This window comes from Ambystoma mexicanum, chromosome 5p (genome assembly GCF_040938575.1).
Source record: "Ambystoma mexicanum isolate Mex_15411 chromosome 5p, UKY_AmexF1_1, whole genome shotgun sequence".
NCBI classification, from domain to species: domain Eukaryota; kingdom Metazoa; phylum Chordata; class Amphibia; order Caudata; family Ambystomatidae; genus Ambystoma; species Ambystoma mexicanum.
In genome coordinates this window covers 1046609912-1046624058 of record NC_090930.1, presented here as the reverse complement: position 1 = coordinate 1046624058, position 14147 = coordinate 1046609912, and the positions used below count along the sequence as shown (strand labels likewise).

Here is a 14147-nt window from a genome sequence, read left to right as displayed (position 1 = left end):
GCCCTCCATTGATTTCACCCAGGATGACCTCACTGACATTTTAGATCAGGGTCCGTCCAGTGACCCAATGTTGCCATTTCACATGGCATTACAGAAGAGGGTGGCTGCTACTTGGCAGACCCCTGAGACTCTTCCGGCGGTCAACAAATCATTGACTAAGAAATACCACCCATCCAGTAGTGACCCCGGCTACCTATCCACTCCCCCCACTCCCGAGAGTTGGTGGTTTTGGCGGCCACAGCCACCTCAAGGCAAGCTGCGTATCCTACCATCCCTCCTGATAGGGACGACAAGCGCTTTGATTGATGGGCACGTAAGGTATTTTCGGCTGGGAGTATGGCACTGAAACCGGCCAACTCCATATGTGCCTTGGCAAAATGTTCACACACTCTGTGGAATTGTCTTTCAAGCGGCTGAACATTTTCCCAAAGGGGAAGAAAGGGCTGGTTTTCTTGCTATTGTGCAGGATGACAAGGATGCCATGTGTGAATCCCTTCAGTCTCGGTTGGACACGGCTGATAGTGTTAGCCTGTCCATGGCTGCGAGCACCACGATACGCAGGTTTGCGTGGTTGCGGAAGTCGGAGTTTGCTCCGGATGTGCAGGCCCGTCTTCTCAACATGCCCTTTGATGGCTCTCATTTGTATGGCAGCAAGGCTGACGAAAGCCTTCAGGGGTTGCAGACCTCCAAAGCTGCTGCTAAATCTTTGGGTGCAGCTGTGCGTCAACCTCTGCCTTTTCGTCCTAGGGGACAGCAGTGGAGGGGGGTTCCTGTCGTTACTACTCCTCTTTTGGTAGAACGAGAGGAGCATCCAGTCAAAGTGTACACCGTAAATCTACCCATGGTGGACGGGGAAGAGGTGCCAAAGCTGCTCAGGCAGCTGCCTCTTTGCCTTCAGGGGCTGCCGCAGTCGCTCCAGAACAGCTGAGGCCAGGTCCCATTGTTTGCCGGTTGGGGGCAGACTGTCGCAGCATCTCGAAGAGTGGCGAGCCATTACTTCAGATGCCTGGGTTCTGGAAACAATAGCCCACGGTTACTGCCTACCCTTCCTATGTTGCCCTCACGACAATCCACCGGGGAAACTCTCTTTGAAGATTCCAGACCCGCTCCTTGTGCAGGAAATCTTGACCCTGCTGGAGAAAGGCGCTATAGAACTAGTGCCTGTGGTGGAGAGGAACAAGGGATGGTATTTCCCCTATTTTTTTATTCCAAAGAAAGACGGAGTACTGAGACCCATCTTGGACTTACGGTGCTTGAACGAGTTCCTCCGAAAGGACAAGTTCAAGAGGGTCACTCTTTCTCAAGTCCTTCAGGCCCTTCGACTTCAGAATTGGTTGGTGTCTCTGGACCTACAGGATGCTTACTTTCATGTGCCGATACATCCAAAGCACAGAAAGTATCTGAGGTTTGCGGCTGGCAACTCGCACTTTCATTTTCGGGTCCTGCTGTTCGGATTGACCTCCGCCCGAGGGTCTTCACCAAGCTCATGGTGGTGGTGGCAGCGTATCTCGGGAGAGGGGGGATTCATGTCTACCCCTACCTGGACGACTGGCTGATCCGAGCGCGTTCTCCCGAACAAGCTTTGGATCATCTCAGTTTCACCTGCCACTCCCTTCACAAGCTGGGCTTCTCCCTCAATTTCAAGAAGTCGCATTGGACACCTTCCCAACAGCTCCAGTACATCGGGGCTGTGTTGGACACGTCCCATGGGATGTGCTTGCCAACCACGGTGTGGGCTCATCACATTGAACAGATGGTCAACACATTTCAACATGCCAAGAGTCTTCCGGCTTTCGAATTCTTAAGGTTGCTCGGCCTCATGGCATCCTGCATTTTCCTGGTGCCAGATGCCAGACTGAGGTTGAGATCCCTTCAATGGGCTCTCAAGACGCAGTGGTCACAGTCCTCGGGCAAAATATTAGATCCTCTTCAGATTCCGCTCACGGTCTCACAGGATCTTCTGTGGTTGGCCAGCGAAGGGAATATGATCAGAGGGGAGCATTTTTGGCAACCGTGGCCAGACTGACAGTGGTGATGGATGCTTCCCTCACAGGATGGGGAGCTCATGCCAACGAGCTGTCCCATCAGCGGTCGTTGGTCTCCGTCAGAGTCCAAATTCCACATAAATCTTTTGAAGTTGAGGGCCATCAGGCTAGCCCTAAAGGCTTTTCTGCCGTCGGTGCGCGGGAAGAGTGTCCTGATCATTATGGACAACAGTGGCCATGCATTACCTCAACAAAAAAGGGGGTGGGGCTTAGGGTCACTCCCCCGCTGTGCAGAGAGCCGATGCAGCTCTGGTTCTGGGCAATACAGCAAGGAATCTTACTCTCGGCAGTTCATCTGGCCGGAGAGGAGAATGCAGCAGCGGACCGCTCTGAGCAGGAAGATCACGGTCTCCCACCAGTGGGAATTGGCTCAGGAAGTCCTTTAAGAGATCTTTGCCCTTTGGGGAACCCCTCAAGTGGATCTGTTCGTAACCGGTGCCAACCGATTTTGCTCCAGAGAATTTCCTCCGAGAGGAGCTTTAGGGGACGCGTTCGTTGTGAATTGGTCATTCCCGCTTCTGTACGCGTTTCCTCTGTTCCCAGTAATTTCTCAGGTTCTAAGGAGGTTGCGGAGGTTCGGGACTCATCATCCTAATTGCTCCAGATTGGACCAGGAGAGCGTGGTACCCGGACCTTCTAGAAATGTCCATCTGTCCTCCTTGCTGTCTTGCACGCAAGGTGGGGTGGCGGAGTTGGGTTCTCCTTCCAGAGGTCGGGACTTTCAACCCTCACGCTTGGTTTCTGAAAGGTTTAGATAAAAAGATTGGGACCTCCCGGAGGACGTGATGCTTTCGGCCAGACGTCCAGCAACTAAATCCCTGTACCGTTGGCGTAAGTTTTGCGACTGGTGCAGAGGATATTGTCGATCCTTTTCAGTGTTCCATTCCAGTGGTTCGTTCACAAGGGCCTTCAAGTGGGTACCATTAAAGGTTACCTGGCAGCGCTGTCTATTTTCAAGCACTCGTCTGAAGAATGTTCTTATTTTAAGATTCCTTGGGTTTCCCAATTTCTAAAAGGGCTCACAAATGTGTTCCCGCCATCCCCTTTTCAGGTGCCGGTTTGGGATCTGAACTTGGTCTTGAAATTCCTGATGGGTGCTCCGTTTGAGCCTTGGCACTCTTGTCCTTTGAGACTGTTGACCTTCAAGATGGTTTTCTTGGTTGCAGTTACATCTGCTCGCAGAATGAGTGAATTGGAGGCACTTTCATCTAAGCCAACCTTTACTGTGTTCCACAAGGATAGAGTTGTACTGAGGGTACGTACGTCCGTCCTTCCTAACAAGGGTAGTGTCTGAGTTTTATTTGAGCCAGAAAGTGGTACTTCTGCTTTCTATCCTCCTCCTCATCCTGGTAAGGAAGAGGAGAGACTCCATAGGTTGGACCCTAGGAGAGCTTTTAGCTTTTATGTTTCCAGGATGTCCAGGGTCAGAGTGGACGAACAGCTATTTGTGGGATACACTGGACACCGATTGGGCCATGCTGTTACCAAACTGACCTTGTCCAGGTGGAATATCCTCACCATTACTGAATGTTATAGATTGGCTGGCAAGGACCCTCCTGGGGGTTTGAGAGCTCACTCCACCAGGGGCGTGGCTACATCCACAGCCCTGCAACGGGGTGTTTCTATTTAAGAATATTTGTGATGCTGCAACGTGGTCTTCCATCCACACCTTTGTCAAGCATTACTCTGTGGATACTTTCCATTGTCAGGATATGACCTTTGGTAAAGCAGTGCTTTATTCTGCCATCTGATTTGGTATTTCTAAATTCTTGTCCCTCCTCCAATCACTGATACTGCTTTGGGAGTCTGTCAGAGATGTGGAATATGTTTGAGGACACAATCCATTCGAAGAACAAATTACTTACCAACTGGTAACGTTCTTTCGACTGGATTTTCCTCAAACGTATTCCTCATTGCCATCCCAGCCTGCCCCTCTGAAGAATTTCCTATTGCAGCTTGCGTTCTCGCAAGGCTATGTGCAGTCAAGCAGGCATTGTATACGAGCATTGTATACGAGCATGTCACACGTTGTGGAGGGGAAAAAACATGAACTGCGGCTACGGGCGCCGTGTGTCCTATTTATAACTTCCAATGACGTCACCCTTGCCGGAGGCCTTCGAGGGACATCGACCCAACGCCATCGGCGCAGGACGTCCTAAGCCGAAAAATGTCAAAGATGTGGAATACGTTGAAGGAACATCCAGTCGAAAGAACATTACCAGTTGGTAAGTAACTTGTTCTTCTTACCTGAACTTAATACCCTTCGCCTTCTTAAACATCAGGTGGAAGTTAAGTGAAATGACTATCCTCAGATTTGAACAGATCCAGCTTCACTTTGGCAGCCAGTGCCTACAAAAAAGCAATCATTCTGGAGAAAATAACAGCCTACAACTCAAGGATTGGCAAAGCTAAATACAGCACCATGCACGAGCTTGACTTGCCGGTGTCCTCTAACTGCAGCCAAGATAGTACCTGGTGCTGCAATATCCAAAACTTCCTTTTCCCCAAAATTGACACTCTCCAAAAGAAGATTAACGACAAAAAAATGCTGTGGTAACCTTCGCACTCGACACCTTAGGAATACAACCCTTTCGCCTTGAGGTTCCCCCTTCAGCATCAAACCTATTTCTGGCTTGGAGGTTACTGAAATCGTCAAAAGCCTCAAACCAACTCGTTGCCAGGGAGACATCTGCCCAGCAGCTGTCATTAAAGACTGCAGAAGATCTTGCACCCTTCTTAGCAACCTTGTTCAACTCCTCGTTTACCTCATGCGCTGTACCCTCCAGCCTCAAGGACACCTGGGTTCTCCCGTTTCCAAAAAAGCCTACGGTGGATCCCAAAATCCCTACCAATTACCAGCCCATCATAACCATTCCCTTCCACTAAAAATCCTCAACAGGGTTCTGTATCTTCAGATACAGAGTTTCCTGGAATTGCACAATCTCCTGGGCTTATGCCAACCTGGCTTCCACTCAGGCCACGGTACCGAAATCGGTCTTACTAGACCTAAAGATTCAACTAGATGACCTCAGAGATGCCGGCAAGTCAGCCCTCCTCTTGCTACTCGACCTGTCTGCAGCCTTTGACCTGGTGGATCACCAAATCCTATATCAACACTTGGCCTCAGCAGCACACTCCTCACCTGACACCATTGCCTGGATATCATCCTTCCTATCCGAGAGAACCATGTGGGTGTCTTCATCCAACGCTGCAGCCCCTCCTGCACCTGTATTGTGCAGTGTCTCTCAAGGTTGATGCGCCTCCCTGACACTTTACAATATATTTACTAAGCCATTATTTGACCGGCTTTTACAACAAAGGAATTGTCTGCACACACTATGCAGACACACAGATCCTGCACCCCCTCACAGGGAACTATGCCACTGACTCTCGCAATCTTCTCTCCATCTACCACACTATCCAGGTGTGGATGGCCTCCCACCATCTCAGTCTTAATGACAAAAAAACGGAACTCCTGCTGGTCGGGACATACACCACGCTCAAGAAGCTCTGGCCTGCCTAAGAATCCTTTACCATCAAGCGCAATTGCATCCAGGTCTTTAGCAGCCTTAAAACCTTGGGTGTCTACCAGGATGCCACCCTCTCGCTCACAAGACAGGTTAATGCAGTTGCCTTCTCTGCAGCACACATCTCATAATTAATCCACGCATGCAGACCATTCCTGACTGCGGAAAACTGTGTCACCATCCCCAGAGCTCTGATGGGCTTTAGTCTGAATTACTGCAATGACCTTTTTGTGGTGACCTCCTCTCACAACACCAAAAAAAGCAAATCGTTAAGAATAACGCCCTCAGAGCTGCACTTAACATATCTTCGCATGAACACAGCAGTGAAAAGAGATGCACATTGACTTCCCATTTGGGAGCGCATTATCTTTAAGTCTCTAGCCATCACGCCCAAGTGTCTTTCCAATACAGCTCCAAAGTATCTTTTACAAGAATTCTCTAAATCCCAATCGTCCAGACCTACCCACTCAGCCTATACCAACCTGCTGACCATCCTGAGAATCAGAATAGCGATGGAGGCTCTAGCTTCCTGTTCTGTGCTGCTAATAACTGGAACGCTCTTCCTCCCCACCTCTGATCCGAACAATCATACTGGACCTTCAGAAAACACCTTAAGACTTTGCTATTTGCCACTTCAGAGGGCCTGCCTTTTTGACCAAGAATCTGGATCTGTCATGCCTGTAACCTTTTATCTTAACCTGTAATCAGCGCCTTGATGCCTCTGGGTTTAGTGCACTTAACAAATGCAAATTAAATAGATTAAAAACCGTAATCTTAATCCCTTTTAAACAGTCCGCCCACCACAGGCATCCATTTGTCTACGCCCCCTCGAACCCTCCTCCAACCCCTGAGGTTGAAGACCACTGCTTTAAAGGCACAGTAGTAAATACAACTATCACTGGGAAACAGTAGCTTATCTGTTGTGTTGTGCCCAAGATTCAAGGAATCTATACTGGGTGCTCCAGATATCATTGCCATTTCCCACTGCCATGTGTCCCTCCAGTGGTCAAAATGTGAATGTCTGCTAGGCAACAAATCATGTTGCCTTTTGATAAATATAATGTCAGGCCTGATGCAATGAGCACCTCATAAGATCTGCCCTGCCTGCTCAGACGACTGTGGCGCAGAAGAGCTCCAAAGTGAAAGTCTTGCTTGGGGAGCTGATGAACAGTATAGATGGAATGCTTTCAGAGCGTGATATATTGACCAAACAGCAAGGTTGAGAACATCCAAACCAAGATGGTCAAATATGCGAGCAGACTGAATGAAGCAAATAAATGTCCTTTTTGGAAGATAACGCAGAGGACATGATACATTTCTTTTTTTTAACAAATCTTGATAAAGAAGTGTGCCAGACACAGACCAAAAGCTAGAATTTAAGAGTGGAACACCCACCATGGCAATGGGCATATAGTGAAAGGGCAGAATCCACAACCCATCCAGGACATGGAGCTAGGCCAATTCCCCCCGTCCCACTCCACCCCACATTTATTGTGGAACATGCACATTGGTCTTGGTCCCTGGGACCTAAACCTACTCCTCAGCAGAGTCCTAGAACCATCTTATGTAGTCTGCCAAATTACAGGGATAGGCATACAATATTGAAGGTAGCACTTAAGTGGGAGCAATACAATATCAAATGCCCAAGTGGTGTTCATCTCAGATTTCACCACAGCTGTTCTACCAGCACGTAAATACTTTTTGGAAGGGAAAAGCGGCTCAGAGCTAATGTGAAATGTGCAATGTTATTTCATGCAAGGCTAAAGATGGAGTCAGAAGGAAAAGTACATTTTTCCCACACACTGGATGCATCTATAGAATTCATAGGGGGCTGCAGGTGGCTCGGTCTGAGCTGGTCTAGAGAGAGCTCTTGTCTGGATAGGGTGTGGGCTTCCCCACTAAGGGATGCAAGCTGAATGCGAGAAGATGGTGCAGCCTTGAGCCTGATGCCTGCACAGCGCTGCGCAGGTCCTCTCAGAGATCGGAGGAGCAGTGAATGTAATATCATAGCCTTCATCATGCCTGATGGGTGCTTTAAAAAAGGAGCTAGGTGGGAGTTGATGGTCTTCACCTCTTCCTCTTTCTGCCTGTTTCAGGCTGACCGTTGGTTCCCCATTGCAGCCTAGTTCAAATCTAGGAGAAGAGGGCTAAAGGCAGGCACCTGACTGCCGACCCATCTTTGGCTGCAAGATGGTGGATAGAGAACTGACCCGGATAGCCTCATCACCTTGACCTAGTCATTATAGGGTAAATCTCAGAGGGGATGAGAGGGTGAAACTGTGCATCTAGGTGGGCGTGTAGCTTTAAAGGGCAGGGCTGCCAAGCCTAAGAAGAACACATGACCTTGAAAAGGTCCCCCTACCCTTTCCTACCTTATTATCCTCTCTGTAATTTATCTATGCTCTTGGATGTTGCTTTTTATCACTTTATTCACACCTTCTTGTTGCAGTTGATGACTTTACTCGCAGAAGGGGCTGTTCACTCCCCCCCCCCCAGCTCCCCTTTTTGACAACTACACGTTTGACAGCTGACATAATTGACACTAGGCAAAACAAATTGCAGTAGACTTTTGCCCAAATGTAACTCACCCTGAACACAGACAACTGTTGTGGATATCCGCGTCACTTTGCAGGTGTAGAAATAGGGTGTGTGGTCACCCAGGAGGTTCAAAGAACAAGATGGCACCTGCTAGGCATGCACTGGTACATGGGGCAAGTTGAAGATACACGCAGGGTTGGTCGGCTGCAGCCAACCTGAAAGGAATGCAGAGATGGGGCAATGTGGAAGTGTGCACAGGGTGAGGAGTGTGAATGATGGGCGGATTCCTCTGCATTGAGAGGGGTAGTGGACTTGGGTCTGTGGCAAGAGCAATGTGGCACCAGTGAAGAGTGGCTAAAAGAGAATGGGGTACTGATCATGTGTGAAGTGATGGGGAAAGTGTCTTCCGGCTCGACTTGGCCTACTAATCCATTCAAGGTCTTGAGCACTGCATGGCTGTGCTAGCAAGCGGTTTATTAATGCACTTTAATAAATCGCTGGTTCCCCATTTAGAAAGGGAGCTGCAAGGTGTTGAATTATTCACTATAGAGTGTGAATATCCTTTGCTGTTCACATGACAAGGGAGCTCATGAATGTATCAGAAATACAAAAAATGTCCATTTAGGAATGTGTCTTGTGTATGTAAAATATATATAAATATATTAAGATTTCAATATCTTAATAATGGTTGGATTTTCATGGTTTGTGGACTGTATCAAAAACCTTGTGTTTTTCTCTTTTTCCAGCTTGAAAGGGAACTTACCTATGAAAAATTTGCAGATTGGACAAACCCAGAAATGATGCACCCGCAAGAAGTGGAGTTGTCATTGCCACGATTTAAACTGGAGGAGAATTACGACTTGAAGTCGTTCCTGACCAGCTTGGGAATGTGTGATGCATTCGACCCACAAAGAGCCAACTTCTCAGGAATGTCAGAAAGCAACAATCTGGTGGTATCCAAGGTGGTTCACAAGGCTTTTGTGGACGTCAATGAGGAAGGCACAGAGGCAGCTGCTGCAACTGCAGTCATCATGATGCTGCGCTGCGCCATGTTTACTCCCCGTTTCACTGCCGACCATCCGTTCTTGTTCTTTATCAGGCACAACAAAACCCGCAACATCCTTTTCTGCGGAAGGTTCTGCTCACCCTGAAAACGCCATAAAAATACCCTGCCCTCCACACCAAAACAAGACATTCCACTGGTGACACAATTTCTTCTTTTGCACAGAAAACATCTAATTCCTCATATTAAAGGACATTGTAATTGTGTAATGCAGTGGTGGGGAAACTGAAACCCTCCTAATGTTTTGCCCTTCCACTCTCATGTACCACATCTTTGACTCCATTGTCTAGGGTTGATGGGAGGTGTAGGCCAAAACATCAGGAGGGCCACAGGTTACCTAACGCTGGCATAATGTCTAAAGTAGTCTTAGGGATCATTTTGACGATAGCCGTGCCAGTAGCTACTGGCACGTCTGCCGCCGGAGTCATTAATTTATCCGGCAAAGGGGACTTAACGGGGCATTATAGCCCCGGCGGATACGGTAAATCCCCATTGCCGTGTGCTGGTAATTATTACTCCCCATTCCCATTTGAGTCCCATTGGACTCAATGGGAATGGGGAGGCTGGATGCACGGCACCATTTGTGCATCCGTCGAGGTCTGCTCACGGGTACCGGTCTGCCCGCCAGGTCAGACCTGGCAGGCAGAAAGGCTCCCGCTCGTGGGACTCGTAGTTTGCCAGTCCGGCAAACTTGTAATGAGGCCCTTAGTCTCCAAAATAATATCACCCAGAATGTTTTTTTTATACTTGTATTATTGACCTATTTGACCACAAAACGTGCTATTTGCGATCACCATTTGTTTCGCACTCCATCATTTTTCCTCTTAAGTGAAGAAGGTAACTTTCCTTTGTGAAAAGTAAGGCATCCAGTATCCTGGGATAGAGACATGGCAAACCTGTTGGCACATCACTGCTCATGTGAAAAGGAAACATGGGTTTTACGGATTAGGTTTCCTGGCTATCAAGGGGTTGGATTACTGTCCTTTTCAGCAAATTGAGAACTCTTATACAACAATGAGCTTCAATCGTTTCTACTGACAGTACCTGTGCTGCTGTCTGCTAGGACTGCACCATTTAAACCTTAGAAACCTCTTTTGTGGTTTACAAAGAAGATAGGATTTTTCGTGCGAAGTGTCCTTGTAACCAATGTGGCTTGTCCTCTCTTTTCCACCCAATCTGAATAAAGGCAATCTTATGTAAAATGTTGTTGGTGTGTCGTCTGTGTTTGTGTTATTGCTTTCTCTGATTTTCAGCAAGACATTGGAATAATGCAAGCAGTTAAACTCTCAAAATCCTCTTCCTTCCAGAATCTCGTTGATGCGCCTTATCTGAGGTTAAAGCGTGCATCCTCTATGCACTTATTTGAATTCCTCTCGTCCCTCTCCGGTGACTCCAGCTTCCACCACTCCAAAATCTCGGACTTCATGCCAACTCGCCTATATCCCTTGCCGGAGGCATGACTGATTGCAGTGTTTTGTTATATTTGGTATACTATAAATTTCCAGACTGCCCAGTCTTCCGATGTCTTTGGGACAATTCCTTTTGACTGCTGATTGGTTACATTAACCTGAGCACCTCCCACCTCTTCCGAGCTGTCAGAGGCCAAAGCAGCAGAGTACTGAGCTGCACTCTGTTGTGCAGTAGATAAAACACTGTTCATGCTGAAAGAAATCTTTCTATTAACAGCTTCATGAAGTGGCAGCTTCTTATTCTAATGAAAAGTTGCACTTAATGAAACACTTCATAAGGCTCACAGCCTTGCATGTTAATGACAAGTTACAGCCTAGTTTAAGATACTTTTCAGAAGACTCAAAACGTTCAGTTAATGGAACACTTCTTATGGCTTGCATCTGAAGCAGTGAAGTACTGAGCTGTGCTCCATTGTGGTAACAGGTAAAACACCTTTTATTCTTAGATGAAGCTTTCTATTGACAACTTGCACTGGTAACAAAAACTTCAATGTCTGATGCTTGTGGATCTGCTTAGAATCGCATGCTGTGCATATAGTCCGACATCTAGTGGAAATCGCGGAGTATTGCATCTTTCTTTCGAAGATTGAAAGGGATGTTGACATGGGCATGACTGTAACACTATCCATGACTTGTAGTGTACCCAAAATCATTCGTGCGTTGAGGTCCCTCAGATTGTTTTTTTCCGCCAACCTAGTTGGTCGCTTATGCAGAGCTTGTAAGAGTTTTATAATGATAATGGGTTTCCACGGCCTACGGTTGTCTAGTCCTCTTCGACAACCTTCTCTGCTACTGCTTTGTGGGTTTCCTGCCACTGATGACATCTGCAACTGCTCGACTGTCGACCGCCTGGCCTCGGCCCTCTGGCCTGGCCCTTACAATAGGGAGAGTGGGGCCCTGGGTTTTTATTTCTCTCTCTGAGAATGTATTTCCTTCACCCCTCTTTCTCTTCTTGGTCTGGCTGCGGCCAACGTCTGCTATGGAAAGGACTCTGTTTAAATTCTGCCCCTCGTGTAACGGCAAATTTCCCTGGAAAGACACCCATCGCTGATGCAATCAGTGTCTTCCTCATGACCACGGCAAGCGCTCGTGCAAGGCTTGTAAACTCTTTCGACCAAAAACATTGAAAGACAAGCGGACTAAACAGCGGGCGGCCTACGCTATGCAGGATGAAAACCTTTCCCCCGCCGGCGCATCGGACAACAAGGAATCCGTCGGCAGCCATGGCTCCGAATTGGATGCCATCGTCCTCTCAGCGGAGCCTGCGTGCTCCCAGATGCCTGTCCCTGCCCCCGACACAGGCCACTGGCACTGTTATAGGGAGATCACAGTGACAAGGGCACCCACGCACCACGTGTACTCCAGCACACAACCCCTAAGGCGTCTTTGACGAAATTGTCGAAGAAGCAATCAACGGCCACAGGACCACCGACGATTTCGACAGCCCCTTCGATGCCCTCCATGCAACCACATTCGCGGCATGTGACTGTATATCCTTCTGGAATGGATATTACCCCTAAAGATACACACTGTCTTCGACACGCCATCCAAGGGCACACAAGCATCCAGTGGAGTCACCGACAACGACTGTGCCTTAAGGCGTGTCGGGACCTTCAATACAGCCACTGAAGCTCTGCGAGAGCCTTTCAGAAATCATGTTGGCGGCCAAGGAGTACAAAGGCGCCTCCTATTTTGAGGCCCCCCAGCCTCTCTCTAAGGCCTTATTGGGGAAATTCTCCCCCTTTTGGGCAGCCCTTCCCTTCTCTCCTGACCATTCAGCTTCCTCTCTATGAACTAGGGAAAAGTTTGAGCAATATATGGACAAAGTGGCCCAGTTCATTGACTTTTCAGACCGAGACCTAGGAAAGTGGACTCCTGCCCCATCCCCTCCAAATTGCAGAAACTCCCCACCTCTGCACAGGGACACCAAGAAGGCATCTTGAATGTCCCATATGACCCAACCCAGGAGGATTCTTATGAAGAGCTTGACCCAGCTGATCAGGACCCAGATTGGGATCAGGCGGAGGACCAGGGCCCTTGGCTTATACCGATGCATACCGCTGACCCAGACGTCATCTGTCCAGATCCCCCTTCTACTCCTCCACAAAGAGACTCGTCGCCTGTTGACGACCAGATGCTGTTCAACTCCTTTTTAAAAAGAGAAGCCGACCATTTCGAAATTGTAACGCACGCTGCCGTTCCAAACTCCGACTTTATGGAGGATATCCTCAAGGAAAAGCTCCAACTAGCCAAGCCATTCCTTTGCTAAATTCTACAAAGAGGCGCCTGGCCCCTTCTTTGCTGCCCCCGTCTCTCATACGGGCAGTTAACCCCCAGGTTGAGAAATTATTTTGCCCATCACCCTCCGACCCCCCTCTACATCAGGGGTCATGCCACACTGGACTCCTTGGTCGTTGCAACCACTTGGAAGAGGGTGGGGGTACACCACTGTCCTCCGCAGAATCCCCTCCGGACAAAGACTGCAAGAAGCTTTACGTCCTGGGTAAGCAGGTCACCGCCACTGTGGCCTACTCCGTAAGGATTGCAAATAACACCACGCACCTGGTGAGTTACAGTGATGTCCATTGGGGCCTAGTGCAGGATGGTCGTCGGGATGTTCCAGAGCCCACATGATAATGCCTGCTGGCGGTCGTGGCTGAAGGCAGACCAGTAGCTCAAAACATACTGAAAAAGACACTAAACTTGGCTGAAACTGCTGGACGCACACTCGCCGAGGGTACACTACTTAAAAGGCATGTCTGGTTAAAAAACTCTGGTTTCAAACCCGAAACTCGGGCCCCTCTAATTAACAAGCCAGTGGAGGATTCCAACCTTTTTGGGAAATCGGTTGATGACGCCCTAGAGACGGCAAAGAAAGAACACAAGTCACTTAGCCAGATCATGGCTAAACCCTTTCACCAGCGTGGAGGCTCTAACGCACGCTGGTCCTTTCGTGGCCATTCCTTCTCCCGCTCGCCCCAGGGCCAATACAGCTCAGGGAATACCCCCGGGTCCTCCAGTCAAGGCTCCTCTGGTAACTGCCAATACCAGCAAAGAGGCTCTCGTAGGGGCAAGGGTAGAGGCAGAAACTCTACTCTTGAGTCTCCCCAGCCTCCTCCTAGTGACTCGGAGGTTCAGGTCCCCTCCCACGCTTCCCTGGTCAGCCAGGTATAGGACAAAATGACTGAGGACAAAAAGTCTGACCCCAAAAATTCCAACCCCCATTTTTCCGCAGATATATATGTGGGGGGGTAAAGTTAATAAAAATGTATAGGGGTAAGGTGGTGGGGCTGTGTGTGGTCTCCCCCCACATATATATTTCCTGAAAATTGAAGAAAATTAAAGATCAGATTTTTGGTTGTCTGACTTTTGCATTTGGTCATTTCACGCAGTTCCAGTCAGCCATGCCTGGGAGGGAATCACTTCAGATCAGTGGGTACTAAAGACCATGCCCCACGGGTGTTGTATCGAGTTTCTCCGACCACCTCACTACCACCCACCGAGA

General features: G+C 48.6%; 1 protein-coding gene across 3 annotated transcripts in view; it reads left to right on the top strand.

The window, feature by feature from the left end:
* The window catches only part of LOC138481401 (serpin B6-like), a 178743-nt gene extending 168364 nt beyond the window's left edge, over positions 1 to 10379 (top strand). For all 3 annotated transcript variants that reach the window (XM_069613536.1, XM_069613534.1, XM_069613535.1), the window contains exon 7: positions 8857 to 10379. In XM_069613536.1, coding sequence (XP_069469637.1) covers positions 8857 to 9261 — 405 coding nt within the window. In that variant the 3' untranslated portion in view covers positions 9262 to 10379. The remainder of the gene's footprint in view (positions 1 to 8856) is intronic.
* Positions 10380 to 14147: the final 3768 nt, after the last annotated feature.